Raw genomic sequence first — 25,101 nt, forward strand, 5'->3', positions numbered from 1 at the left:
TTAACGCGGGATCAAAAGATCATGAGAATAAGCATAAATAATGGGTCAAGCCGCGAGCGAAATTGAGCTTTCAGATCGAGGCATAACCCATGCAACTAATATCTTCTCGGACTCAAGCCAGGGTTAGCTGGATTAAAATCAAGTGAGTTCTAGCTTGGGCAGGTGAGCCCATCGGCCATCTCTTTGAAATAAAAAAAACTTTTAAGAGTACATGCAATAACAATATAACATTTGTTTTCACTTTCTATCATCTTGGTACAAAGAAACTCTACCTGAGCCTAACTTCTTTCCATCCTCCTCTTTTACTAGTCCTCGGTCATGGCATGGTCTCTCCCTTCTATCTTTTACTCTCTCTTCCTCTCTCTTCCCTCTTCCTAGACCTCGGCTGCACCTCAACGCTGATGCTCGATGTGATGTTGTCTTTCCTAGGGATCTCGTCTCAACCCCTTCACCAATGGAGGCTTTTTGAGCCCATCCAGAATAATGGTTATTTTTCTTTTTCTAGCTTGCCATTCTCTCTTTTAAGTTATGTCCATGGTGATAACCAGTATTCATCTTGTGGTCTCCACTGCATCTTCATCTTAGTACCTATAGGACTATGCGTGTTTAGATATTGAGCTCTTTGTGAGTTATATGTCTTTCAAGGTAAGATCCTCTCGATTAACAAAAATCTGAACAGATTTAAAAGTCTCAAGATCTTGTCAGTACTAACAAAAAATCCGTCCCATTATTTTCACATCAAAATAAAACATGAAAGAAAAATAAAAGACTTTCCCATTGACTAGACTAAGTCTCTAACTTAATTATTAAAATAGGGTTAATTATACTTAACCCTCTTTAACTATCTTTATCACATAAACTATTTTTAACTAAGAAAATTTTAAGAGATTTATGTAGATATTTTTCCTAGTTCAAGAGGTCCATATAGGTGGAAGTCTTTGTCTGCATTAAGGACTAGAAAACATAGTCTTAATTGATGTTGGATGTGCAGCTTTTTGTACTGAAATCTTTGGTGATTTCTAGACTGCTCTCTGATCAAATTTCAACAAGAAGATTCTGCATGGCTTGCTTTATCTTCAGTTTGACTTCCATTTCTAAGTTGGTTCACAGCTTCACATCACGTCTTCTTCTTTGTGACGTTGTCTTACATATTAAAAAAATAAACTCGGTCAAAACTTCTCTTCAAAGAAACTTATCACAAACACCTTAAGTTTTCATTTTATTCTCATTCACAATCTACTATATAGGTATCTATTATTCTTCGACTCTCACTTTTAATGTCTCAAAAACACTTCTTGTTAAATTCTGTCTAATAGCAGTGAACAAGACAGACATTATTCAGTTATTTTAAGAAATTAAAATACCTAAAAAATCCCTTAATTTGGTTTCCTTTTGAAGAATTTATAGATACGATATATCTATAAAAACCCTAGGCAAAGTTTCTAATTATTTGCTTAAGTAAACAATATAGAATAATAATCAACGAATAAAGCAAAAATTTATACCAAGATTTATGTAGAAAAACTCCAAACTAGATTAAAAAAAAAACGACGGATCCAAAATCGGATCAAAATTAATCACTATAACGTGTAGTAGGTAATAAGAAACTTACAGATCACTCGTCGATCCCATGACTCAATCTGTATCAGCATTGCTCGCTAGACCTTTGCGACACACTGCTTCCCATGATAGGTTTTTAAACCTCAATGACCCTAGAGATTGATCCTTCTATTTTCAGTAACCCCTCGAGACAAAGTTCTTCTAGATCTGATGTAGATGCGTTGATATTAGAACGATTGCATACGTTTCATCTAAAGCTAAGGAGTGATCTTCAATAGCCTGCAAAAACTTATCTCAAAATATAATCATTATTCTTAGAGATAAAGTAAATAATTTTTTAATCAATTTCGACCTCCTCTAGGTAGGGCATTCCAATCCTTATATACTTTATACAGATAAGATCAAAATCCAAGTCAAATTATGTCTCATAGAATTTCAGATTTCGTAAAGTTTCGCGATCGCGTTCAAACACCAAAGCTGCATTTCTCTATGTGTGAATGAGCTGCAAATTTTCTATAGTCCGTTTGAACGCACTGAGAAAACGCCACCAAACTTAAATGCTTTAAATCTTGAAAATTTTCAAACAAAATCCTATCAAAATTTATAGATATACTCATTTATATATATATATAAACACTTAGAATATTTTGTACACATTTGCCAACACTAAAAATCTTACACCTTTTACTTTTATCGTAACTACCAAAAAATTACCTAAAGACATTAAATTTTTTTTGCATCTATGGGGTAACTGTCCTTTAAGAAAAGAGGCTAATAATAAATATTTTGATAGTAGGTGTGGACATTAATTAAGACAAAACATACGGTGTTTTTCACATATTTCCCTTTTTTTAGCTGAAAGGTGCTTTTCATAAATATTCTCTTTTTCTAACCGTTAACTGAAGCACGCAGACTTCTACATGCACCATTGGTTTGATAAGATAAATTATCCATGCAAATGTTTATTATATTGTTTCCTATTGATATCCTTTTCATATCCCTTATAAAAAAAATTGAGTCATAAAGTTAGCCTTACATGATGTTTTATACTAATTCCGGAAGAAAACCGTTGCATTAAAAGCAGATTTATCATCCAGCTGTCCACATACATACTCGAAGTCATACTCTTTGTGTTGTTTAATCTAATACATATAAATATATAGAAGAAGGCCAAATACCAATTAGTCTTCTATATCTTCTTCTTCTTCTTCTTCTTCTTCTTCTTCTTCTTCTTCTTCTTCTTCTTCTTTTCTTTTGTTCTTTTTTTTATGAATTGAGTTTTGTGGGGAACTAATCATGGAGAAACATGAGCAATCATTAGCAGATGACTTGCCTGGAAGTGATGAGAATGAAAGGAGGAAGGTGGCTGAGCTGAGGGAGTTAGTGGAGGAGAAAGATCCAGCTGCAAAGGTTTGTATGATCTCTTAGTAGTTTTTGATTTTGTTTTTCTCTTCATACTCCTCTGATAGGTTATAGATTGTAAACTGGAGATCTTTATGGTTTTTGATGATTCTTTTTGTTTTGCTTTGTTCTTTTTCAGTAAATTTATAGTCTTCTGTTGAATTGTTGGTTCTAACTATGTTGCTTCCCATTGTTTCCATTCTAAGTCTAACTGCTGTTAGGAATTATTTTTCTCTTAAACTTTACCGCAAAGATGTATACAGACATGTCGTTGTAAAAAAAAATAAAAAGGTGATCAGTTATTAGCATTAATTGTGGCCCTTTACTAGCAAGATTCAGGTTCTTATTTCTTGCGAAAGTTTGGTTTGATTCACTATTCTTGTGAGATCAAATGCATTTTACTGCTCTAAAAGAGTCTACACTGAACTATAAATAGATCTTCAAACTTTATCATTCAGGAGGTTGACAATGTGACACTGAGGAGATTCTTGCGATCTCGTGATCAGGACGTCAAGAAGGCGTCTCGATATCTCCTGAAACACCTCAATTGGAGGCGTTCAGCCGTCCCAAATGGCTTTATATCTGAAACTGAAATCAAGAATGAGCTTTTGCAGAGGAAGGTATTTGCTCAGGGATTTGACAAAGTGGGGCGCCCGATTGCGATTGTGCTTAATGCTAAGCATGATCCAGCCAAAAGAGATTTAGCAGAGTTTAAGCGTGAGTTCTTCCACACACATTGGAGTATTATTTCCTATTAAGGGGAGTTTGCAATCCCTTTTTATTGATACATCCATCTTGCATTTCTACAGGTTCTGTTGTTTACTTAATTGACAAGCTATGTGCCAGGTATCTAATTCTCATAAGGATTACTTGACATTACATTTTGATGATTTTTCTTGATGCAATTATATTTAACGAACTTGGCTGTTGAACTGAGAGAAGTTTATGATCTGAAATCTAGTCAAACATTAACTCCAGAAACTACAAATCTAGATTGCATCAAGAATTTAATGAAGTATACAAGAGAAAAAAGGTGAAAAGTAGTGGCATGTTTGCATGTTCATTTGATTGATTTCACATTACAGAACAGGAGGAGATCAGGAGAAGTTCACTATTATTGGTGATTTTAAAGACTGGGGATTCTCGAACTGCGATCTTCATGCTTACCTTGCAGCTCTGGATATTTTACAGGTACTACTTACCAAAATAAAATTTAATTTTTAGTCCTTCAGCTATTATAACTTTATGGTTTATGATTATTATTGTGAACATGAATTGCCGAGAAAAAAAATTATCTGCATTAGACTACACTGCCGTAGCAGAAACAGTGTAGTTTGAGATGAAATTGGGCTACTTCTTCAGAAAAATTCAGAAATCTGAAACTAAAGAAACAATTAAATAAGATCACCACTATTTTAAGAGAACTAAGATTGACATCCAAAAATCATCGAGGCATGAAAGCCTTAAGTCTTACCAGGAATATGCATCTATCTAGTAAGTTGTCATACTGACTAACTTCGAAAGTCTGTTGTACAGGAGGAACAATAAAAATAACGAAAACTAGAATGAATACATTTTTCTTTCAGGATCTTGAATTCCTGACTAGTTAACATAAATTTCTTGCGCCAGGAAATGTCAGAACTAGAAAAAAAAAAAAAAAAATTGGGGCTTGAGAGAGGAGGGTGCACGTGCTCTGCACGTGCAGCCCCTCCCCTCTCCCTCTCCGGCAAGCGACTAGGCGCGGAGAGAAATCACACCTAATCCGGATTGGATTAGGCCTGGATTTCCATTCTAATCTATAAATTAAACCCTAATCCTCTCTCTCTCTCCTCAACCCCCCCTCAGCCTCCTTATTCCCCTCCTTCGTTTTCTTATTTGCTCTCACCGTCGGAGTTGTTGCTGTGGAATCGGATCGCCGGAGCATCGCCGGACCGAAACTCCTCCCGGTGAGCCCTCTCTCATCCCTCTAGTTTAATTTAAATTTAAAGAGATAGATTAGAAATACCTAATTCGAGGAATTTCGGCCTCGTCGGCAAATCAAGCCGGTCGGCGGCTTCGGGTCGCAATCGCATCGTCATCGAAGGCTTCGTGCTCCAAGCCAGTGTCGGTGATGTTTTCTTGGGAGCCCTCGTGGCTCCAATCGACGCCGACCTCGGCATCGGCCGTCGGTGGTGAGTTTTTCTCCACCTTGTGAGGACGATGAAAAGAGAGAAAGAGGGAGAGGAGAGGTTGAAAGTTGTCGAGAATGGGTCGTCGGTGGTCACCCTCTCCCTCAGTCTTCTTCTCGCGTCGGTCGCGAGAGGGAAGAAAGGGGTTGGGTGGGCTCGGGTTAAACCCGAGCCAACCCCTTTTTTCTTTTAAATCGGGTTCGGTTCGGGTTTGGATTTCGTATCCACAAACCCGACCCGAACTGAACCACTTATTTGGTGGGCTGCGGGTTAGCCCGAGCCCAATTCAATTAATTTGGCTGGGCCTCGGCCCAACCCGATTTAATTGGTTTCTTTTTGGATTGGGCCGGGCCAACAGCAGCCCAGCCTAATCCAATGGGTGGGTTAAACCCATTTTAGTTTTTTTTTTAGTTTTTTTTAAATTAAAAATTTTTTTTAGTTTTTTTTAAATTAAAATTTTGATTATTATTTATTATTTAAGGTGGTGATTTTTAGTACGTGAGCTAGAGATTTGAGATTTCGGTTGTCTTACCTAGACTCAAATGAGTGGGTTCACTTACATGTTTATTTTATTATATTTCGTATCTTAGTCAGACCATGTAAATTTTCTATGTGCAATTTATTTATTTCACCCTTATGTGTAAAAATATAAATTGTTGCAATTTATGTGTGCAAATCTATTTATTTCATCCGTACATGCGAAAAATTTAATTGTTATATTTTTTGTGTGCATTTAATTATTATATTCAGTGCATCACCATACTTCGTGCAAATATTGAAATTTGTGAAAAGAAAAATGGGACTAGTATTGGTACGATTTAGAGAACAGTCCCGATATAAATCGCTTGCGATTTTCTGTGGTGACTTAAATCTATCTAGAAGTCCATGGGAAAATACTAAATTAGATCACTGCGGTGACTTTCTTAGGTGACTCTGGCGGGGTTAGAGAACAGTCCTAGGATGAATGAGAAAATTTCCTAGGTGACTCTAACTTCTCTCAACAGTTAGAGGAAAAGACAGAGTGTGTTGATCACAGGGTGATACCCTCTGATGACCCTAACCGGATCAGCTATGAAGAAAAGTCCCGAGCGTCATCTCGAGGTGACTTCTAGTTGATGTGGATCTACAGAGTTTAGACTCATTGAGACATATGACAGCATAAATATTGAAAATATATTAATATGTTGAAACCGTGTAAGGTTACAAGTTGTGACATCTCTCCATTGTTATTATTGTTATTATTTAGAGAGTATGCCTATTGCGTATCATCATGGATATTGTTGCTTTTAGTTTAATTTATTCAGCATTAATATGATTTAAAATTATTTGGTTAGTGAGTAGATTTCACTCACTGAGCTATAGTTGTTAGCTCATGGGTTCTCTTGTTTTTGTATTTGTTTATCTATTTCAGGTAATAGTCAGCGGGGCGACTGAGCGAGATGTACCCGGACTCCACCTCCACTTAGAATTCACCTATTTACCTTTCCGCTCTTTTAGATTTTATGCTTTAGATTAGAAGTTTTATTTATTTAGTTTAGAGACTCGAAAACTTTAACATTGTTTTATTTTTATTGTAATTAGTTATACAATTTAATAAAGCACATTCTCATTTTGCTTATTTATTTTGCCATCGTACACGTAGAGAGTATTAATAAGGCTTTGTGCATCTCAAGCATATTGAGATGCATGGCCAGTCATGATTCCTATTTTGGGTCGTGATAGAAAAGTTGTTGCCTGAAAACATTAGAAAACTTACAGAAAAAAGTCAAATGAGAAATTTAATAACAACTAGAAATTATGATGGGAAAAGAACAGATAATAAAAAAATTGCACATTTTCGCCGTATTCATGTTATATCCAAGCTTGCCACCAAGTCGTCTCATATTTCTATGATTGATGAGATAAAATTTACTTGATTTTTTATTTTGCGATATGCCTGGCTATTAACATCTTGCAGTTTTTAGAGTAAGTTTGATGTCCTTGTGATGGCCTTGTTTAATTATCTTCTTTGCCAAAGTACATGCAGTTGTGATTGCATTTTTGATTGCTTGATAGAAGTTACGCAGTAGCATCAAACATTTGTTAACCCTCTGAATCAATAATGGCAGAACAACTACCCTGAAAGACTAGGGAAGGCCTTCCTTGTCAATGTGCCATATTTCTTCATGAAGGCATGGAAGATTATATACCCTCTTATTGATCAAAACTCCAAGAAAAAGGTGCTCTCTGAAACTGAAACCTTGATCTTTGGAAATGTTAACTGATGCAATGTTACTTTTGATCAAAAACAGTAATATACAGATTGTGTGCATATAGAAAACCTGAAACTTAGATTCCTTGACATTGTATTTTTCTCAATTAAAATCAATCATCAAATCTTTGAATTCTTTTTGGCCATTTTGATGCAGTTTGTATTTCTGGAGAATGAGAATATGACAGAAAAACTTCTGGAAGACATCGACGAAAGCCAGCTCCCAGAATTATACGGTGGAAAGCTGCCATTAGTTCCTATAGAGGAATCCATCTCCAAATCAGAATAAATAAATGAAATTTCTGCTTAATTTTCCTTTCTGGTTAATGGATTTTTACCAGTAAATGAAAATTATCTTCTTGAGTTGAAAATTTATTTTGTATGGATATGCCAAGGTAATGATATTAAGAAAGTCCATAGGCTTGTTAGATTGAAATTAAGCAGTTCAGTCATGGTGAGATTTGTTATCAATGCCATTTCTATTTCACAATCAAATTACTAGTGGCATATTGTTACATTAAAATCTTTGCCTTCTTTTTTCCCCCAAACTAATCCAAAAGAAGTGTATATTTGAGTATTAGACATCTTTATTAACCTTAACAACCACCAGGTGGAAAAAAAAAATTCCTAGAATATTAACATATTACAATATGTATACAGACATGTTCTGTTGTACAAATCGCTATCTTGTTGTACAATGTGTGCAAAGAAACCAATAATCTTGAAAACTATTTGCTTTCATTAAAAGCAGTTCAACTTAATCCTCTAAACATATTCGAAAAATCAAGCATTCGTCCAGTAATCTTGGAAAAATAAGTCTATTTTGCAGGAAATATTAGTGTTATTTTTCCTGTGACTGCTTTATGAAATCTCTACACTTTTCACCCGTATCGTTGAATTCCAAACTACTGCATTTAAAACCAAATGTTATTGGACTTGAATGGGTGAATGTTTTATATTTTATACGACAGAATAGTTTGGTGGGATTCAAACTCAGGTCATCTATTTTGATTTCATACTAACTCAGTAGTTACTCTAAAAATGTTAAGATGTTAGCTTTGTTCACTCGCAGTATATGAAACAAACTTATTCTAGCACAAGCCTCTTATCTCAATACCAGTTTACTAGCATTTATTTCCCTCAACTCTCACTTTATATCATCAAATTAATAAGAAAAAGTTTATGCATTTGCTATTCAGATGATAACTACTTCTCTCTCTTGTCAATACTAGTTTACTAGTAGTCTCCTGCCTCTTCATTTGCTACCCACACTGCATAGTACAAAGCCTGCACTTTTCTTATAAAAATTACACAAGTAAAGATTAAATTATTATATTACTATTTATATATTAATATTTCTTTCTATCCACTAGGATGTATTTTAGTCTTTTGACATAAAATTTTACCAATTTTAAATACAATTTCACTATTCTCATTTACTTTAAATTTAATGTTACATCACACTATCTTATACCGGTATAGCCTCTCTTATTCGAGTATAGCAAATGATAATAGCTATCTATAAGAGAACGCCTAGAAAACAGTGCATTTTATATTTTATATTCTAACAAAACTAATTATAATAAAAATTTTGGAAGGAGTCCAATAATTTTTACATTTGAAAATTTTCCAATAGCAATGTAGTATATTCTGAAATCCTCATCAAAAAATTTCTACAAACTTTGTGAATTTCAAAACTTTTTCCAAGACTAAGTCAAACTTATTTTGGCAAAAGGAAATTGCTATCAAAGTTGTTTAATGTTTTCTTTTCATTCGGTTGTTGTCTTGAAAAGTATGTCCATCTTGCAGAAGAAAAAAGTGCAGTTCTACTATTCCTTGTGACGGCTCAAACAAAAGTAGAAAACTCCACCATAAATCCTCCAACCACTGCATTTAAAACCAGTCGTCTAATCCAGCTGTTCTTGTACACACACTTTTTTAGTTTCATTTGTCTATTTTCTTTTTCTATATAGATGATGAGTTCATAGGCTAATTCTATACTAAAAATGAATTAATACTCGCCTTCAAATTATAAAAAAAAATTATCCAATATTAAAGGGAATTGAAGTTATGCTCGTTACATTTAATAGGACTCGATCATTATACTATAGTAATATAGTTGTATTGTTCGCTATATAGAAGTTAGAGAGATCTAGCACACCCAACGTCTTCTCCATCCTCCAAATTTTCTGGGCACCAAAATCATGGAGCAAGATGACCAATCATTAGCAGATGACTTGCTTGGAAGTGATGAGAATGAGAGGAGGAAGGTGGTTGAGCTGAGGGAGTTAGTAAAGAGACATGATCCTGCTGCAAAGGTCCACTTTGCTCTCTTTGTAATAGATTTCTTTTGTTCTCTTTGTTAGATTGGTTACAGATCTTTAAAGGTTGCCTAGTTCTGTTCTCTTTATTTTTCTTTTTTTTTCTTTTTTTGATGGATTATAGATGTGTTTGTAGAGTAATTTTATTCTTTTGGGTTGAAGTATTCCTTCTGTTAACTTCACACAAACTTGGCTTTTGAAGCAAGAACCTTAACAAAGTTTAGATATTAGCATTATGGTCAGTATTGTTCATGGAAAACACTTTAGTGCCAAGGCTTTATGTTCTTATTTCTTGCAAAGAGGTTTTGTTTCAGTCGACTTTTGAGTTTAAATCAGTCTGCACTGCCCAAAACTGCATGCAGGAGGTAGATAATGCGACATTGAGGAGATTCCTGCGTGCTCGTGATCAAGACGTCAAGAAGGCATCTCAATTTCTTTCAAAGCATCTCGAATGGAGGCGTTCTGCGGTCCCAAATGGATTCATCTCTGAAGCTGAAATCAAGAATGAGCTCTCTCAGAGGAAGGTATTTGTTCAGGGATTCGACAAAATCGGGCGCCCGATTGGAGTTGTTCTAAATGCAAGGCATGATCCATCCAAAAGAAATTTAGCTGAGTTTAAGCGTGAGTTGTTCGATGTCGCCTTCGCTATTTTTCTGGCGAAATTAACTGAACTACATAGCATCAAAATAAGTCCTTGTTGATGTATTCATCTTGCCTTTTTACAGGTTTTGTTGTGTACATCATTGACACACTATGTGCAAGGTAGAAAAAAAATGAAGCTTATGACTTGAATTCTAACTAAAGATTCACTCCAGAAACTAATATAGATAGCATCATTAAATAGCTGTACTCAGTGTTAATATGTTCATTTGATTCACTTCACATTGCAGAGCAGGAGAAGGTCAGGATAAGTTCACTGTCATAGGAGATTTTAAAGACTGGGGATTCTCAAACTTGGACATACGTTCTTATCTTGCAGCTCTGGATATCTTCCAGGTATTACTTATCAAAATACAACAAAGAGGAAGAGATTGTATAGCTAAAGCCAAAGCATATATGTTTTCGAACTATTATGATGCCTGGGATTACTAATTCTGATCTGAACAACATGATACACCGAAAACTAGCAAAAAGAAGAGCATTTTCGCATGCTCAATTTACTCGTTAATCAGTTTTCGTTGTCTTCCTTCTTTGCTTGAATACAATGTAGTTAGAGTTACTAATCTTGTTTCTTGCGGTTTACTTAGTTCCACAAACTTTTGCTGACTTGAGTAAACAATTGCAGAACAACTACCCTGAAAGGCTAGGGAAGGCGATTATTGTCCATGCGCCGTATTTGTTCTTGAAGACGTGGAAGATAATATACCCTCTTATTGATAAAAACACCAGGGAGAAGGTACCTTTTGAAAGCTTTGATCTCTAAGTATAACAATTGGGTGTGTGTGTGTGTGAGTGAAGGTACATTGCATATAAATAACTCAGAAACACAGGATTTCTTGTCGTTTTAATTGAATTCTTTTGCTCACGTTTGATGCAGTTTGTCTTTCTCAAGGATGAGAATATGACAGAAAATCTTCTGGAGTACATCGACGAAAGCCAGCTCCCAGAAATATTTGGAGGAAAGCTACCACTGGTTCCCATAGAGGAGTCCTCTGGCTTAGTCTAAGATACAAAGGAAATTATTATAAGATAGTTGTGATAACACTAAATAAAGAATTTCTCTTGTAATGCAGAATTCCAGGTACATACTTGAGTTTGTATGGTTCATGCCATATTTATGGATTTGGAAGTGATCTTGTAACACCTCTTGTTCAATCAGTTCAGATAATGTGATCTCTGCTGCTCTCTTCTAAAAATCCAAGCATCAATCATCTAGTGTACGATCTTAAAATGCCATTCATGAACTGAAAAGAAGTGAAATTTAACAAAGATTAGAAGGTCTACTTCATACAACTCCTGTCTTTCCAGATAGATGGAGGTTCATGAATGTTAAGAAACATAGACAGTGCATTATATCAGGCTAACTACATGAGAGGAGATCTATAAAGAGGTTCAAAATACCACTATATACTATCCAAAATGAAAATTTGAGAACCTTACAACTAAGACCATAGGTCCAACATGGTGTTCATAGACAGAGTGCGTACAAAACAACGAGGATTTACATTAATCTTATAGAACCATATCACCTAACTCATGGTACAAACAGAACTCATCCAACAAGTAGCTTGTTATCCTCCAAGAAGGTGTAAGTTGGAACCTCCAAATTGAAAGGTGCAGGGCCTTTGCGAATCCTGCCAGAGATGTCGTAGTGAGAGCCATGGCAAGGACAAAACCAACCTCCAAAGTCACCGGCATTGGGCAAAGGAATACAGCCAAGATGAGTGCAGACACCAACGACCACAAGCCACTCCGGGTTCTTTACCCTTTCTGCGTCCTCCTGGGGATCACGAAGAGACGCCACATCCACACTGTTTGCCAGCTTAATATCATCCTCTGTCCGGCGCCTGATAAACACCGGCTTCCCACGCCACTTCACCGTCACCGTGGTCCCAGGCTCAATGCCAGAGAGATCAACCTCCAGGGAAGCTAGAGCAAGGACATCCTTAGTGGCAGACATACTCAACACAAACTTCAGTATTAAGAGACGGAGCAAGGAGGCATAAACGAATCTTCCTCCAGTCAAAACAAAGTAGGCAAAAGCTCGTTTACTGGGATCTCCTGGTGGATAACGCTCATGGTTATGCTCATCATAGACGATTTTTGAGGTCGGGTTCTTCACGGCAGCTACAGTGGCCGGAAGATCAGCCAACCCAACATCATGGTGTCCTGGAACAAGAGATTCAGTGGCAAAGCCTGCACCAGGTAGCAAGTTGACATGAACAACTCTAGTAATTGCAGGTGAAAGAATGAATTATTATCCTTAGAGCATTGAGAGGTACAATTGCTACTAATAGGGGAAGTAAGCATGATGAAATAACATATGTATAAATAAATGCAGATGGAGGTAATTACACCTTGAATTTATTTTTTTACATATTGATCAGTCAACAGCAAGAAATGTGAAGTGATCAAGTCTCAGAAAGAATTCCTTTAATGAACAGTCATACAGAGAAAAGCAAGAGAGCTAGAAGCACATTCTAACATATGACAAGCAACATCGCTAATGAGAGCCTAAAAAATTCGTCACTCGCTCGAGTCCATGTGCTGAAATTTGATTCACGAAATTCAGATACTTCCCGTGATTTACCTGAATTTCTAATTCTGGCGCTATGAATGCATAAAGTTCTGAAAGACAAAGAAATCAACAAAGAACCAACCCAAGATCACAGACAAGTATGAAGACTAGTAGGATATTGAGCCTATAATTTCAAAGGTCTAATTTTGAACTTGTTTACAGGGTGGATCTCTAAGTTCTAATATTGTGAAGTAAGGATTAAAAAGGATACTTGTGATTATGATATAGAGAACAAGATCCCATTCACCGATCAATAGAACTTCACATGTAAACACAAAGAGAAATCTTTCAAGGATCAAAACGACGACGGAGACGCGAACCCTAACCTCTGGTGGCACCAAAAAGGCTCGATCGAGAGAGGATCGAGAAATCGTGCGATCCGGGATCGTCTCTGGAGAAGAAGGGATCGGCGCGGATGGGGTTATTGGCGAGGAGGGCGTAGGAGGACGGGCTCGTCCGCCATGGGAGGGACGCGAGCCTTCTTCCTGCGATTCTTAGCATCGTCGTCGTCGTCGGCGTCGTCGACGTCTCTTCCCTCGAGCGTCGTCGTCTCTTCCTTCGATGTCGCCGCTTTAATAAAAGAAGGCCCAGTAAATAGTATAGAGATATATAGGCCCATATAGGCCAAGCCCAATAAGTTAACTCACACAACATTTTAGGAATATTTATTCATAACACCCTATAAGGTGTCTTTATTATCACTCACACCCTATTGGGTATTTTATCATTAGACCCTTATATTTTGCACTTTTAATGCCTCAAAAGTAGAGTCGTTGGCAAAAATATATCTATTTTTTAATTTACTTACCAAATAGATTATATATATACACTTAAATATTAAAATATGTCTATTTTACTGTAGCACTAAGTAAAACACTTAAGTGTTAAAGTATTTTACTTAAAATGCTAATTTTATCAGTGTTTTTATTAAAATATTTTATATAATACTTTATATCACTTAGCATAGAAAGATCTTTACTTAGAAAAAGATTTAACAGTTAAGTATTTTAACTAGGACTAAGTAAAATAGATCATATTTCGTATTTAAGTTCAAGTATTGTCTATTTTAGTAAATAAATTTTAAAATAGAGCTAGTTTGGTCAAAAACTCTATAATTACTCTTGACGTTCATTCTCTTAACAGACAATTATCATATACATGAGCCAAATTAACTATATATATATATATATATATATATAACCTTAATAATACCTTGGAGTACTTTTTTTTTAAAGCTTTAGATCAAAAATAAAAAAGGACCAAATTTATAAGGTCAAATGAGAGATTTTTTTAGTATTTTTATTTTATTTTTATTGTTAAATAGTGTTTTTGAGACATTAAGATTAAGAAGTTTTTACACAATTGCCACTAAAAATTTCTTAAATATTATAATTGCCATTGAAACTTTTGACTATTTTAGAATTGCCATTATGATTGGACTTGTAACTCAATATGCATAAAATATTTCTAATTGATGATTGTTAATGTTAACAAAACATATAGATAACTTTCAAACCATTTTAACTAATATACATAACAGAAAAATAATTATTTTCCCATCTAATTTTAGTTTTAACTATAATTGCTTACATTTGAGTGACGCAATGGCATTTGTGAACATGCTCAATAATTTCGATGGCAAACTATAATAGTTTGAAGAATGCAGTGATAATTATGTAAAAATTTCAAAATAAAATTCATGTCTAAGCTATTAACAATTAAAAAATTCATAAAAAAGAAACCATAATAAATATTTCAGATTTGAGAATCTGGATGGTCTGAAACCCTTTCTTGCATGTTGAACAGGACTCGGCATGTTCTACTCTTATTTTCACTACTTCAATAACATCTCAAATTTTATTGGCAGAGGCACAACTGACCTGAGAGGTTGAGAAGCATCGAGCTGTAACCAGTAGTAGCCATCATGTCATAACTCATAACAGTGATAACACTGCAAAAAATAAACTTGTAAGGGGAATCAAACAAGCATGAAACGGTTCTAGACTCGTTCCAAAAATCGATACAAGGATTTAAATCACAAGAAATGCTGAAGGTTCTTCTAAGTGCCACTGCAAAAATACACAGGAAAAGAACACATCTAGATGAAATCCATATAGAAATACAAAATTGTACAAGAACCGCAACAAAATGATAAATCTCATACACTACAGAAGATAACCACTCACAATACTGCTTCAATACTTCCTATCGTCTATTGTTCATTCCTCCTGTGTGAGAACAGAAATCTAATTACTGGTTACACCTGCTACTTGAATGTCACCTCCGTGCAAAATTACTCACCTGATAATAAATCGCATTTTCATGCCTCATCAGCAGGCGTAACAGCATGGGTCGGGTACTTCCACATAACATCAGCCCATGTGCTCTGCCCATCTGTGACTTCTTTCACCACTGAAGCCACTTCATCGACGTCTACACGAATCTGTTGCTTGCTGTCTCGATCACGGATTGTCACAGTAGTAGTGGAGTCAACAGTAATAGCCAGGGGAACACCAATTTCGTCTGTTCTTGCATAACGCTTACCTATCGAAGTACCTGCAACAAAAGAATATGTGAGAGTGAGTTATCCCGTGTGTAGTATTAGGTTAAAAAAGGTATCTAATTTCGATAGTCTCAACCAGTACTTCGTCCCTCTTTCAAATATTTAAAAGAAGAGTTACTTTCTTCAAATCTTCCTACATAGAATCCTTAGAGGACACAACTCCAGAGTTATTTTAAATCACTGATCAGATATAATCCTCAAAGAATGATTGACAGAACAAATCTAGTCTTAATTAGTCTCCAAGAAGCACCCTATATTCTTCTTCCAGAAGACAGAGATGCAATATGGACATTAGCAAAAATAAAATGCCAATTCTTGTAAAATGGAGTAAAGTTGACAGAGGGCATATGGATCACAGAAAATGTCCTATGTATCAACTTTTATTAATGGATAATGTAAAGCATATATTGTTTTCTCACACGTACCTGTAATATCAATTATATGTGAAATTCCAGCTGTTGTCAGTGCTTTTGAGATTCTTCTTGCAACAATGTCAAACTTCTCAATTTTCACCAGTGGGAAGACTGTGCACTTGATAGGAGCAACGAGAGGGGGGAAGCCAAACACATTCAACTGTTCATCCTCGGTTTTGCTTGGCCTTTGATAGTAGCAGTGCTCAAATAGGCAATAGATTATTCGCCCAATACCAAAAGATGGTTCAATTACAGAAGGTGTAAATACCCTTTGATGTTCCTTTTTCTTCTCCATACTAATTGAAACCATGTTTTTCTTTATGATGACAACTTTATTGAGAGCGCATACATGGAATTCTACCTCCCCTTTGGACTCCAAGGCTGCTTTCATTTCCAATGCTTCACTTTCACTCATGGCCTGTGAACAATATAAGAAATCAAATGAGATAAAAACAGTCAGCAAAAGATCAATGCAGCCAATACAGAAAATTCTCATTACCTCCAATGCTTCAACCACCATCTTCTGGCTACCTTTGAAAGCAAGACCCAGTTCCTTCTTTGATGGGGTTATGATCAGTTTCTAAAATCATACATGCAAATGTGATTCAGCATATTGCAGCATTTTCAAGTACGATATATAATTCTTTTTGAAATTTGACTAGAATTTCTCAAAGTAAAAGGAAGTGATAATGATAGAAAATTCAAAACAAATACATAGAAAGAACCTCACCTCCACCTCTCTAGGTTCTGAAAACTTCTCATGTGCAACAAGAGGGACACCACTTTTCTCCTGTTGCAGAGCATAATAGAATTATGTGAGCATACGGCTTTCGTCCTCTCCTTCAAACTCGGCAAAAGTATTATTAGTAACAAATAATTTTGCAAATACAAACAGGGATGACAGGATAACTATACAAGGCTTGGAACAAGAAAATACATGGAGATGGAAGTAGAATGTACCCAATTCTCTCAAGTGATTTTGCTTTGCCCACAAACAGGATTACACATTAATTGCTAGACTAAAGGATGGATATTCACGTTGACAAGCAGCTGTAAAATACATCCAATTCTTCCATAAACTCTTTCAAGAAAATTTAGACACTGACAAACCCAGATTAAGAATGCTGCATTTCATACATGCATATATGGACGCTTATAATGGACAGGTAACAAAGGCACAAGTGATAGAGTCACTCTATGGTATTAGAATTAATAGGTGTGAGAAGAAGAAATTATATCTAGCAGTAGTACCAAGATAAGTATTTGAGGCTTCTATTACTATCTTTTCTTAATTATCATGGAAAAGGTTCATTTGGAGCAACAAATAAGTAACAAGCAACAGAACTGTTGCAATAAATAATATTGCTTCATATTTAAAATTGCATCATTGTTTTCAGCAATTTCATAGCAACACATACCGAGTGAGCACGTAAATCATAAGCAGACCTATCAGCAATTCCAACACACTCAATCCAGCCATAAGAGCATTCAATTTCAGCATCCCAGCAATCTGCAGCATAATGAGCCATCTCATTTGGCAGATGTTGCCGGAAGCGTAAACGATCTTTGTCAATTCCAAGTTGTGTCAAGAAAAGGTAAACCCTCCCAATAAAGTAACCAAGGGTCTCGTTGTTGATAGTTCCCTGTTAATAACAATTAAAAGTTAGGAAGTCAATAACAACATAGAAGTGCAAGATACAAACACACAGAGAGAAGAGTTTGATACCATATGCAGGAACTAGGATGAAAACAAAAGATCTTACAAGCATACCTTTGCTACCGCTTCTCCAAGATTGATTTTCTTTGCCGATTTTGCTGACAGTTGCTCCTCTCTTGGGAACATCAAAAACTCCAAGTTAGTAACATCACCAAACTTTGGGTGAGATTTGTCCTCGGGATCCACAAAATGCTCAATTTCTGCTAAAGTAAACTCACGGACTCTTAAAAGGCCTTGACGAGGTGAAATCTGATAATACAACAGAAAGAGTCCATTCAGAGCGGATACACCCCTACCAAGGGCAAGAAAATCGTAGATCTTTGAATAACTCACATGTGACAAACATGTTTAACACAATTAATCTGTTTAACAGATATAATATGCAAAAAGTGGGATATATGACAGAAAATTGGGTAACTTTTAAACCAAGGCCAAAGTTCACAATACAAAGTTCCTCAATCCTCCATGAAGTATATCCAACTCTCTTGCAAGCACATAGCTTTACTAGTCAACACCTTCAGCCCACACAAAATAGTTTCAGACCTCATATTTCTTAATCAAACAACAACAAATTGGGGAAAAATTGCATCGGTTCCGCACACAAAGACTACAATTCCTCTCACAAGATTTTGTTGTCAACATTTTAACAATATCCTATATCAAAGTCTTAAATTTCAATCAATGGGCACTAACTACATGAAACATTTTCCCCACGTGACATGATTTAGGATAATGGCCCTCATTAGCAAAATGGTCATCACATGCTTTTCAGCGATAGTCTTATCCATCCAAGTTGGTGCCCTACTCACATTTAGGATCCTTCAACATAAGTTTAATGACTAGTCCACTCATTATACAACCAACGATTTAATAGTAACTATATTAAGGCCAATTATTTATGAAATGCAATTTTAGTAAATTAAGGCATCAAAATAGAGAATGAATCATTCTTGATGGACACAAAGTATTTGAGAGAAAGGATGGTTGTGTCGGTCGACACATGCCGTACCAGTGTGTGCGGAGGTGTGTCAGTCGATACATGCCGTACCAGTGTGTGTGGAGGTGTGTCGATTAGCACGGGTGCGTGAGCAAACATGAACTTATGTTGACCCATGCCAATTAGCAAGAAATTTTTTCGTTTGTTTTCTTGATTTCTTTCACTTTAAAAGCTACTTTGAGGTGTAAAAATGATAGATCTAGCTCAATTTTTATTAAATCCACTATTTATAAGAGTTTTTTACATAGATCTAGCATTTTGGTGCTAACTACCTAGATGTATAAAAAATACTCTTTAAAATGTAGGAATCAAAGGTAAAAATAGATTTCCCCTCAAATTTCCTCAAATTTTAAAAAATTCAAAATTAATATATCAAATTCATTTAAATTAGCTCAAAATTGATATAGAAACATATTAGATTAACTACATTCAACTAGGTTTTGATTTTAATTATTGAACTATTCAATTAATGAATGTATAAAATCAAATTATGTGTTGAATTATGTTTTTACTTGACTATTGCTACATCTTTAGTAAAATAGATCATTTACAATATTATCTAAGGATAAAATACTCTAATGTAGCCTTTACTACATATATTCAAAAGAAAATTGTATAAAAACCCTAAAAAATATATTGGAGACATATCACTAACACGTAAGGGAGTGCTAGCTAGGTACCGAAGTGGCATTTGCCTTTGCCACAAGCATCCTTGACTAAGAGAGTATATTTAATTCCCAGATGCATATTTCCCCAAGCATAGGAGATTAACAAGGACATATAACTAGAACAAGGTGACTTAGATGGAGAATTGTCGCATATGTGTACTATGTGATCATAAGAGGCCCCTTTTAAGCTGAAAGAAAATTAATTACATAATGGCCATAAAAGCAACTACACTTTATTTATTAAAATATCAGGCAACTAAAAATAGTATGTTTTGTTAAACAAGTTACATGAATAGAAGGATTGCAAGGTGGATGAATGGGTGTCTACAAAAGGTACAATAAGAAATTATTGTATAAAATACAAGTTATTGGTAGTACCTAGAAAGGATAAGTTGAACGAGGATTGTTTACTATGGTCTAAACATGGATACAAAGATCACATAGCCCATCAGTGCATAGAAATGGTTTTATTCAGATAGAAGGTTTAAGAAGAGAAGACCAAACTGATATGTAGAATATTTTTGGTAAGAAAGACGAGTTCCAAGTTAGCAATACAAGTTAATCTATAAAAGATTACGCTTTTTTTTCCCTCGTGATTGTCCATGAATCTCATATTTATGTTCTCAAAACTTTATGCGCCCAATAGTGTAAATTGAAAGCACATAAATATAACCATTTAATAGCATAGTTGGCACTCCTCCAATATCAAGAAAAGGCGATGTTGAAGGAAATCATCCAAAGAATATGTGGTGGCATAAGACAACCATTTCAAAGCTATCTAGAAAAGTATAGTTGACCAAAACTTGCTTTCACAAAGAAGAGGCTCCAAACATCGGGTAGTAACTAATAAGGTTGCACAACTATAATTCTATCTCAATGCCATACTGTAAAATATCCGAGAATATAAGCTATTAAAAAAATTACGTGCGGACCAAAAATACAGTTGTGTTACAATCTGACCATGTGGGTTAGGTTAGTCGAGTCGATTGAATGGAGTACGGTCAACTTGAGTTAGTTAGTTAGCTTTATCTTATTATTTTAAATTTTAAATAAATCGGATAGTCCACATGCCAATTCGATCATTTTTACTCCCATAAGTAGGAGCGGACATGCGTTGATAATTATTATGGAATGAATCTGAGTTTAATCAAATTATTTTTTTCGTCTTATCTTTTACCATAGTCGTTAGATCGCATTTATCTTTCTAAAAGTATATCATAGCCATAGAAGCATTCTGATTTTCCAAATTCTAACCATCTTCCTCCACCAGCAGCCACCCTACTTTACGGCAGTTCACCACCCTTAGTCATTCGCCACCCTCCGACAACCGCCACAACATCGGATATTTACCGTTCTAACATTACTCCACTATTTTATTTATATATTTTCATCTAGACCTTCTATTTAGGTAAAACCAGAGCCATTAGAACCCTATCTCGTGAGGCTACCACCACCTAAATTTTTATAATTTTTTTACGTTCAAATCTTGTGCGTAACACTATGTATGGATCTACATAAAAGGTCTAGAGAGAATATGGTTCAAAACTATGATGTTGAAAGCAAACAATTTCACAAAAGACCGGTGTGAGTATAAGGATCTAGATAAGGCAATCCTTGCAGTGGATGAACAAACGATCTTCAGGAGGCAACCCTTGCAATGAGCATAAGAATATGTAGAAACCAATTGTTGTACTTAAATAATACTTGAAAATTACAGAAATGATGGTTTCAACAACTTTCCCTTCTAAATGTGTTAATAAACCTCAACTTCCACACTTTGATAGTTGACACATGTTCCTACAATAAAATTTGGTCAACCAAACTTCACAAAGAACTCTTTGATATGAAGATTTGACCGGAGATTACCCTTTTGCACTTACATGAAAACTTTCAAGAGAAAAGGTAACATCCTAGTCTCAATCTTACAAGTTCACAATATGCAACAACTTTTGTACAATGAGAATGTTTAATGTAACTCAAATAAGTTGATTTTTTCAAACATATTTCAGCCATTATGAACAATTAAATGATTAATTGCACTAACATTCTAGAATAAACCTCTTGGAAATTCAAACCAAGAAAATGCAGATACAGTGAATAGCAATGTACACGCAACAGAATGTTTTACTATGCAAATGTAGTAACACTTAAGTAAAGTATGCAGGAGAAAAGATAACAAGGCTGCAAGATTAAGACCTCATTTCTAAATGCCTGGCCAATCTGGGCTGCTGCAAATGGGAGTTTGTTCCCGTTGTAGTAATACAAATCCTTAAAGTTTACAAAGATACCCTGTGCTGTCTCTGGCCTCATGTAGCTATAAATCAACAAAAGATGATCAGCCAATCTAGTTAATAAGGCATCAACATGTCAGACAATTAATCACTCACCCTGAACTTAAACCTGATGGTCCAATTGAAGTCTGGAACATAAGATTAAATGGGTATGGATCAGATAGATGGTTCTTGGTATCAGGAGCAGTAATCCCGTATTCCTTAATCTTCACACCAAGTTGCTCAGGGGAGAGATCATCCAACACTGCAATAACATGCTTGAGTTCCGCCACTTTCTCCGGCAACAAAGTGGCATCCTTCTCAAGCTTCTCCTTGCAAAAGTCCTTGAGCAAGTGATCAGCCCTATAGCATGTGCCGGTCTTCTCATCTTTAACCATAAGATCAGTGAACTTATCGACATGGCCAGAGGCCTTCAACACAATCTCCGGAGTCACACAAGGGCAGTCAACCTCCAGCATTCCCTCCTCCAAGACAAAATGCTAAGGACCAAAAGAATATATAAAAAAAACACCACTGAGATTGAGACACTATCTGATTAAGAAGACATTATATAGCTCAACTAAGCTCATTGGCTGCTTTTAACTATAGTTAAAGGTTAATTATATTTCCTCTTGCTAAATATCCCAAACTAGGAAATGGGAACATACAAAGAACAAAAAATTTCAGCTTGAACACCACATTATGGATTTATCCTGATTGTAAACCTAGCTTTCATTATTTATACACCAAAGCCTGCATTTCCCTGAAAATTTTCAAATAAACTAATTAAGAATAACTCCCAAAGGAAAGGTAATGAAAATTGAAAAAGAAGATATAAATGTCTGTAATCCCAAATTGCCCTCACCTCTGGGTAAGTTAGAATAGATGCATTTAATCATCATTGAATTTAAATCAGGCTTATGCTAGTTAGCTCCCGTCGTATTAAACAAGTTACATTTTAGTAACTTGGTAGGCATAGTTCAATTAACCAACGACTAGGGTTACGACTAATGAGTAATGGCAGCATGCTGCTTGAGCATTTCTAGGGAGAATACACAGCTTGATTTAGGAATAAAGAAGCGTGCGAAATAAATATTTAATCATTGTATTTAAATAAAATATAGAAATAGAGTATGCTGGCAGAATGAAGAAAAAACAGAAAGTTAACGTTTTTACGAACAATTCCGAATCTATCACTACTCTATCCAAATTATAACCCGACAAAACACAATCTGATTGTAACTAAACTACGAAAATAAAAAAGTAATCCAACTTAGAAGAGCAATTAGGTCGATTTCCATTCGTTAGAACCCACGATTCTCGATACCTGGCGCCAGAATGCAAGGACATTGGCCTTAACAGCACATCCAGGAGGCCCGTAGTCATAGAGTCCAGCCACTCCACGGTAGATCTTAAACGATGGAATGTAGAACAGCCTCCTCTCGAGCGTGTTCACCACAGCCTGGCGAAATGCCTCTCTCCCAACGGCAGCGGCGGCGCCGGAGGACGACGAACTCTCATCGGCGGCAACGGTGGAGGACTGGATCTGGCGCGCGATGTCAGCGGACTCCACCTTGAGCTTCTTGAGTGCCTCGACAGCGGCCTCGATCTCCGACGGCGAGACCCCGGGGCGAGCCTTGAGGGAGCGGACGGCGTCGGCCTGGGCGTCGACGGCCGCCTGCTTCCCGGCAAGAGCACGGCGGAGGGATTCGCCGGAGGCGTCCATGGTTGTGGAGGATGAGAAGGAGGAGAAGAAGGAGATGGCGCCGCCGCGAAGGGAGGGGAGAGAGAAGAGGGTTTTAGATTTGGATCGGGGGTTGGAAATGGAGAATAGGAGCTTGACGAATCGCATGAGAGGGCGTAGAGGGTACGTGGCGTGCTTGCGTGATGTATAGGTCGTGTATTTTATTTGAAGCTTCTCATTCCGGATCCCAATAAAATCCAAGCTTCCTACGACCAAGGACTATTAAATAAATAAAAATAATACTAACTAAATCTAGTTGAGTTGGTAGGGACATTTCCCATGGCGAAAGATATTATGGATTATTTAGTCGAGAAAATTATTTTGTGGTTTGGTGGCTTTGCTCAACGATTTAACTCGGTTGATGGCTCGGCAATGCTGTTAGCTTGGATGAGTAATTGTTCAGCGATACACGTGGCTTGAAGCCTAGACTAGATAGCTTATTATACTAGTTAAAAGTTTGATAAGATCTAAGTGCCTCAGTAAAAAATTATTTTATGGTTGGTAGTGGTTTAGTTCAATGACTTGGCTTGGCGGTTGGTTAACTTCGAAAAGTAGCTTGACAACGCGATGACTTTGAGCAATGTCTCAGCAGCACTTAGTTCGGAGCAATAGTTCGGTCTGACTTAGGGAGGGTTAGCTAGGGTAAGGTCTTAGTGACTTTATATCCATAGAGGGTTAGCTGGGATAAGGTGCATCATCTTGTGTTGTGTTTGGGCCTGAGGGTTCTATCCCCTATTTTGTGTAACATTTTGTTTCTTCACACTTCCCATATGCTAAGTGCCAACAACTAATATAGCTCTTTATTCTTTAAAAAAAAAACTCTAAGTAGCTAGGTATCCTTCGTTTCTTATCCTATGACTATGCAGGCGTAGTATCAACTCCAACCCTAATAATTATTATAAAAAATTTATTTAATAATTTGATAGTTTGATTGAGCCTAAAGGCCTAAGTTTATATCTAAAGAAGATTAGTCATTTGCCCTGCAGATATCTAGCCTGCTCTTTGAATGATAAAAAAAAAATCCTATCACAAACAAATTTACAATTTAAACCTTATACTTTTTTACTACTTGTAATTAAATTTTATAAATTTAAGTTTAAGCCGAACACGAACAAAGCCCATCTCGTTGGTGTTTGGGCTTATCTATATATCTAGCAATAATTGGGCTCAAATGGATTATAGATTGGATGGGCTAAAGTATCAAATAGAAAGGCCTAATAAAGATAATACACTGGGATGGGCCGGCCTATGTAATCAGAGCAATGATTCAATACTAACCAATTAATTATTAAAAATATTTTTTATCTGTTTATAAATTAAGGGGTATATAAGACATTTTACATATGTGACCAGATTTACTCAATAATAGGAGCGTCCACTTCTACCGATTTATTATTATTTTTATCTTTTATAAAAAAAAAATAGATAGTTAAGAGAGAGAAATAAAGCATGACTAATTTAACTTTATAATTTAAAAAAGTGATCCGTAGTTAATTTTATTTAATTTCGACCATTGAATTAGAAAAAAAAATTAATAATTTTTATTGAATCATTTTTTTATTTATTCCTCGCCATTGTGAATACAAATTTTTAGTAAGCATCATGGGCCTGTGATAAATAATAAAAATAATTGTTAGGTAGTGAGCCATTAATATGTTTCATAATTTAACATTTTTCCTATCATAAAGGAAGCTAGATTAGTTGGTGACATGAATATAAAATATTTTTCTATTATTACTTTCTAGCTTAAGTACTCAAAAGTTAATTCAAGTGCATGCAACTCAACCAAT

General features: G+C 35.8%; 4 protein-coding genes across 7 annotated transcripts; 2 read left to right on the plus strand and 2 right to left on the minus strand.

Moving 5' to 3' along the window:
• Nucleotides 1-2,849: 2,849 nt before the first annotated feature.
• On the plus strand, nucleotides 2,850-7,669 carry LOC140797680 (uncharacterized). Its single transcript, XM_073151306.1, has 6 exons — nucleotides 2,850-2,970; nucleotides 3,420-3,678; nucleotides 3,771-3,807; nucleotides 4,047-4,152; nucleotides 7,238-7,348; nucleotides 7,538-7,669. Exons 1-6 carry the CDS (start codon nucleotides 2,857-2,859, stop codon nucleotides 7,667-7,669), a joined length of 759 nt encoding a protein of 252 aa, XP_073007407.1. The 5' UTR covers nucleotides 2,850-2,856.
• A 1,773-nt stretch (nucleotides 7,670-9,442) lies between these two features.
• Nucleotides 9,443-11,504, plus strand: LOC140797306 (uncharacterized). Of its 2 annotated transcripts, XM_073150647.1 has the most exons (6): nucleotides 9,443-9,698; nucleotides 10,064-10,322; nucleotides 10,427-10,463; nucleotides 10,592-10,697; nucleotides 10,987-11,097; nucleotides 11,239-11,504. In XM_073150647.1, exons 1-6 carry the CDS (start codon nucleotides 9,585-9,587, stop codon nucleotides 11,365-11,367), a joined length of 756 nt encoding a protein of 251 aa, XP_073006748.1. In that variant the 5' UTR covers nucleotides 9,443-9,584; the 3' UTR covers nucleotides 11,368-11,504. The 2 variants fall into 2 exon arrangements, with proteins under 2 accessions (XP_073006748.1, XP_073006749.1); XM_073150648.1 differs by lacking the exon at nucleotides 9,443-9,698 and having other exon boundaries at nucleotides 10,058-10,322.
• Nucleotides 11,505-11,621: 117 nt separating this feature from the next.
• On the minus strand, nucleotides 11,622-14,885 carry LOC140797305 (cytochrome b-c1 complex subunit Rieske-4, mitochondrial-like). The gene is made up of 3 exons (XM_073150646.1): nucleotides 14,820-14,885; nucleotides 13,266-13,509; nucleotides 11,622-12,557 (listed from the first exon to the last, which is right to left on the minus strand). The coding sequence occupies exons 2-3, from the start codon at nucleotides 13,438-13,440 to the stop codon at nucleotides 11,914-11,916; spliced, it is 819 nt and encodes a 272-aa protein (XP_073006747.1). The 5' UTR covers nucleotides 13,441-13,509; nucleotides 14,820-14,885; the 3' UTR covers nucleotides 11,622-11,913.
• LOC140797304 (glycine--tRNA ligase, mitochondrial 1-like) lies at nucleotides 13,492-23,423 on the minus strand. 3 transcript variants are annotated; one of them, XR_012110619.1, is made up of 11 exons: nucleotides 22,895-23,423; nucleotides 21,685-22,067; nucleotides 21,494-21,611; nucleotides 17,687-17,881; nucleotides 17,334-17,558; nucleotides 16,646-16,705; nucleotides 16,415-16,495; nucleotides 15,928-16,333; nucleotides 15,241-15,495; nucleotides 14,820-14,890; nucleotides 13,492-13,509 (listed from the first exon to the last, which is right to left on the minus strand). XR_012110619.1 is itself a non-coding variant. In XM_073150645.1 (10 exons), the coding sequence occupies exons 1-9, from the start codon at nucleotides 23,417-23,419 to the stop codon at nucleotides 15,260-15,262; spliced, it is 2,229 nt and encodes a 742-aa protein (XP_073006746.1). In that variant the 5' UTR covers nucleotides 23,420-23,423; the 3' UTR covers nucleotides 14,488-14,890; nucleotides 15,241-15,259. The 3 variants fall into 3 exon arrangements, 2 of the variants coding, with proteins under 2 accessions (XP_073006746.1, XP_073006745.1); XM_073150645.1 differs by lacking the exon at nucleotides 13,492-13,509 and having other exon boundaries at nucleotides 14,488-14,890; XM_073150644.1 differs by lacking the exons at nucleotides 13,492-13,509; nucleotides 14,820-14,890 and adding an exon at nucleotides 15,024-15,167.
• Between the last annotated feature and the right edge of the window lie 1,678 nt (nucleotides 23,424-25,101).

The sequence above is a fragment of the Typha latifolia genome, chromosome 11 (assembly GCF_019914945.1).
Source record: "Typha latifolia isolate L0001 chromosome 11, TyphaL0001v2, whole genome shotgun sequence".
Taxonomy (NCBI): Eukaryota; Viridiplantae; Streptophyta; class Magnoliopsida; order Poales; family Typhaceae; genus Typha; species Typha latifolia.

Bases quoted from the DNA above. Each gene is read 5' to 3' on its own strand.
- LOC140797680 (XM_073151306.1), top strand. From the start codon at position 2,857: ATGGAGAAACATGAGCAATCATTAGCAGATGACTTGCCTGGAAGTGAT. The intron at 2,971-3,419 runs GTTTGTATGATC...TTTATCATTCAG, and splicing joins AGAAAGATCCAGCTGCAAAG to GAGGTTGACAATGTGACACT. The intron at 4,153-7,237 runs GTACTACTTACC...CAATAATGGCAG, and splicing joins CAGCTCTGGATATTTTACAG to AACAACTACCCTGAAAGACT.
- LOC140797306 (XM_073150647.1), top strand. From the start codon at position 9,585: ATGGAGCAAGATGACCAATCATTAGCAGATGACTTGCTTGGAAGTGAT. The intron at 9,699-10,063 runs GTCCACTTTGCT...AACTGCATGCAG, and splicing joins GACATGATCCTGCTGCAAAG to GAGGTAGATAATGCGACATT. The intron at 10,698-10,986 runs GTATTACTTATC...AAACAATTGCAG, and splicing joins CAGCTCTGGATATCTTCCAG to AACAACTACCCTGAAAGGCT.
- LOC140797305 (XM_073150646.1), bottom strand. From the start codon at position 13,440: ATGCTAAGAATCGCAGGAAGAAGGCTCGCGTCCCTCCCATGGCGGACG. The intron at 12,558-13,265 runs GTTAGGGTTCGC...TACCTGGTGCAG, and splicing joins CCTTTTTGGTGCCACCAGAG to GCTTTGCCACTGAATCTCTT.
- LOC140797304 (XM_073150645.1), bottom strand. From the start codon at position 23,419: ATGCGATTCGTCAAGCTCCTATTCTCCATTTCCAACCCCCGATCCAAA. The intron at 17,559-17,686 runs GTATGCTTGTAA...TGTTATTAACAG, and splicing joins TTGGAGAAGCGGTAGCAAAG to GGAACTATCAACAACGAGAC. The intron at 16,706-17,333 runs GTATGTGTTGCT...GCTCTGCAACAG, and splicing joins ATGATTTACGTGCTCACTCG to GAGAAAAGTGGTGTCCCTCT.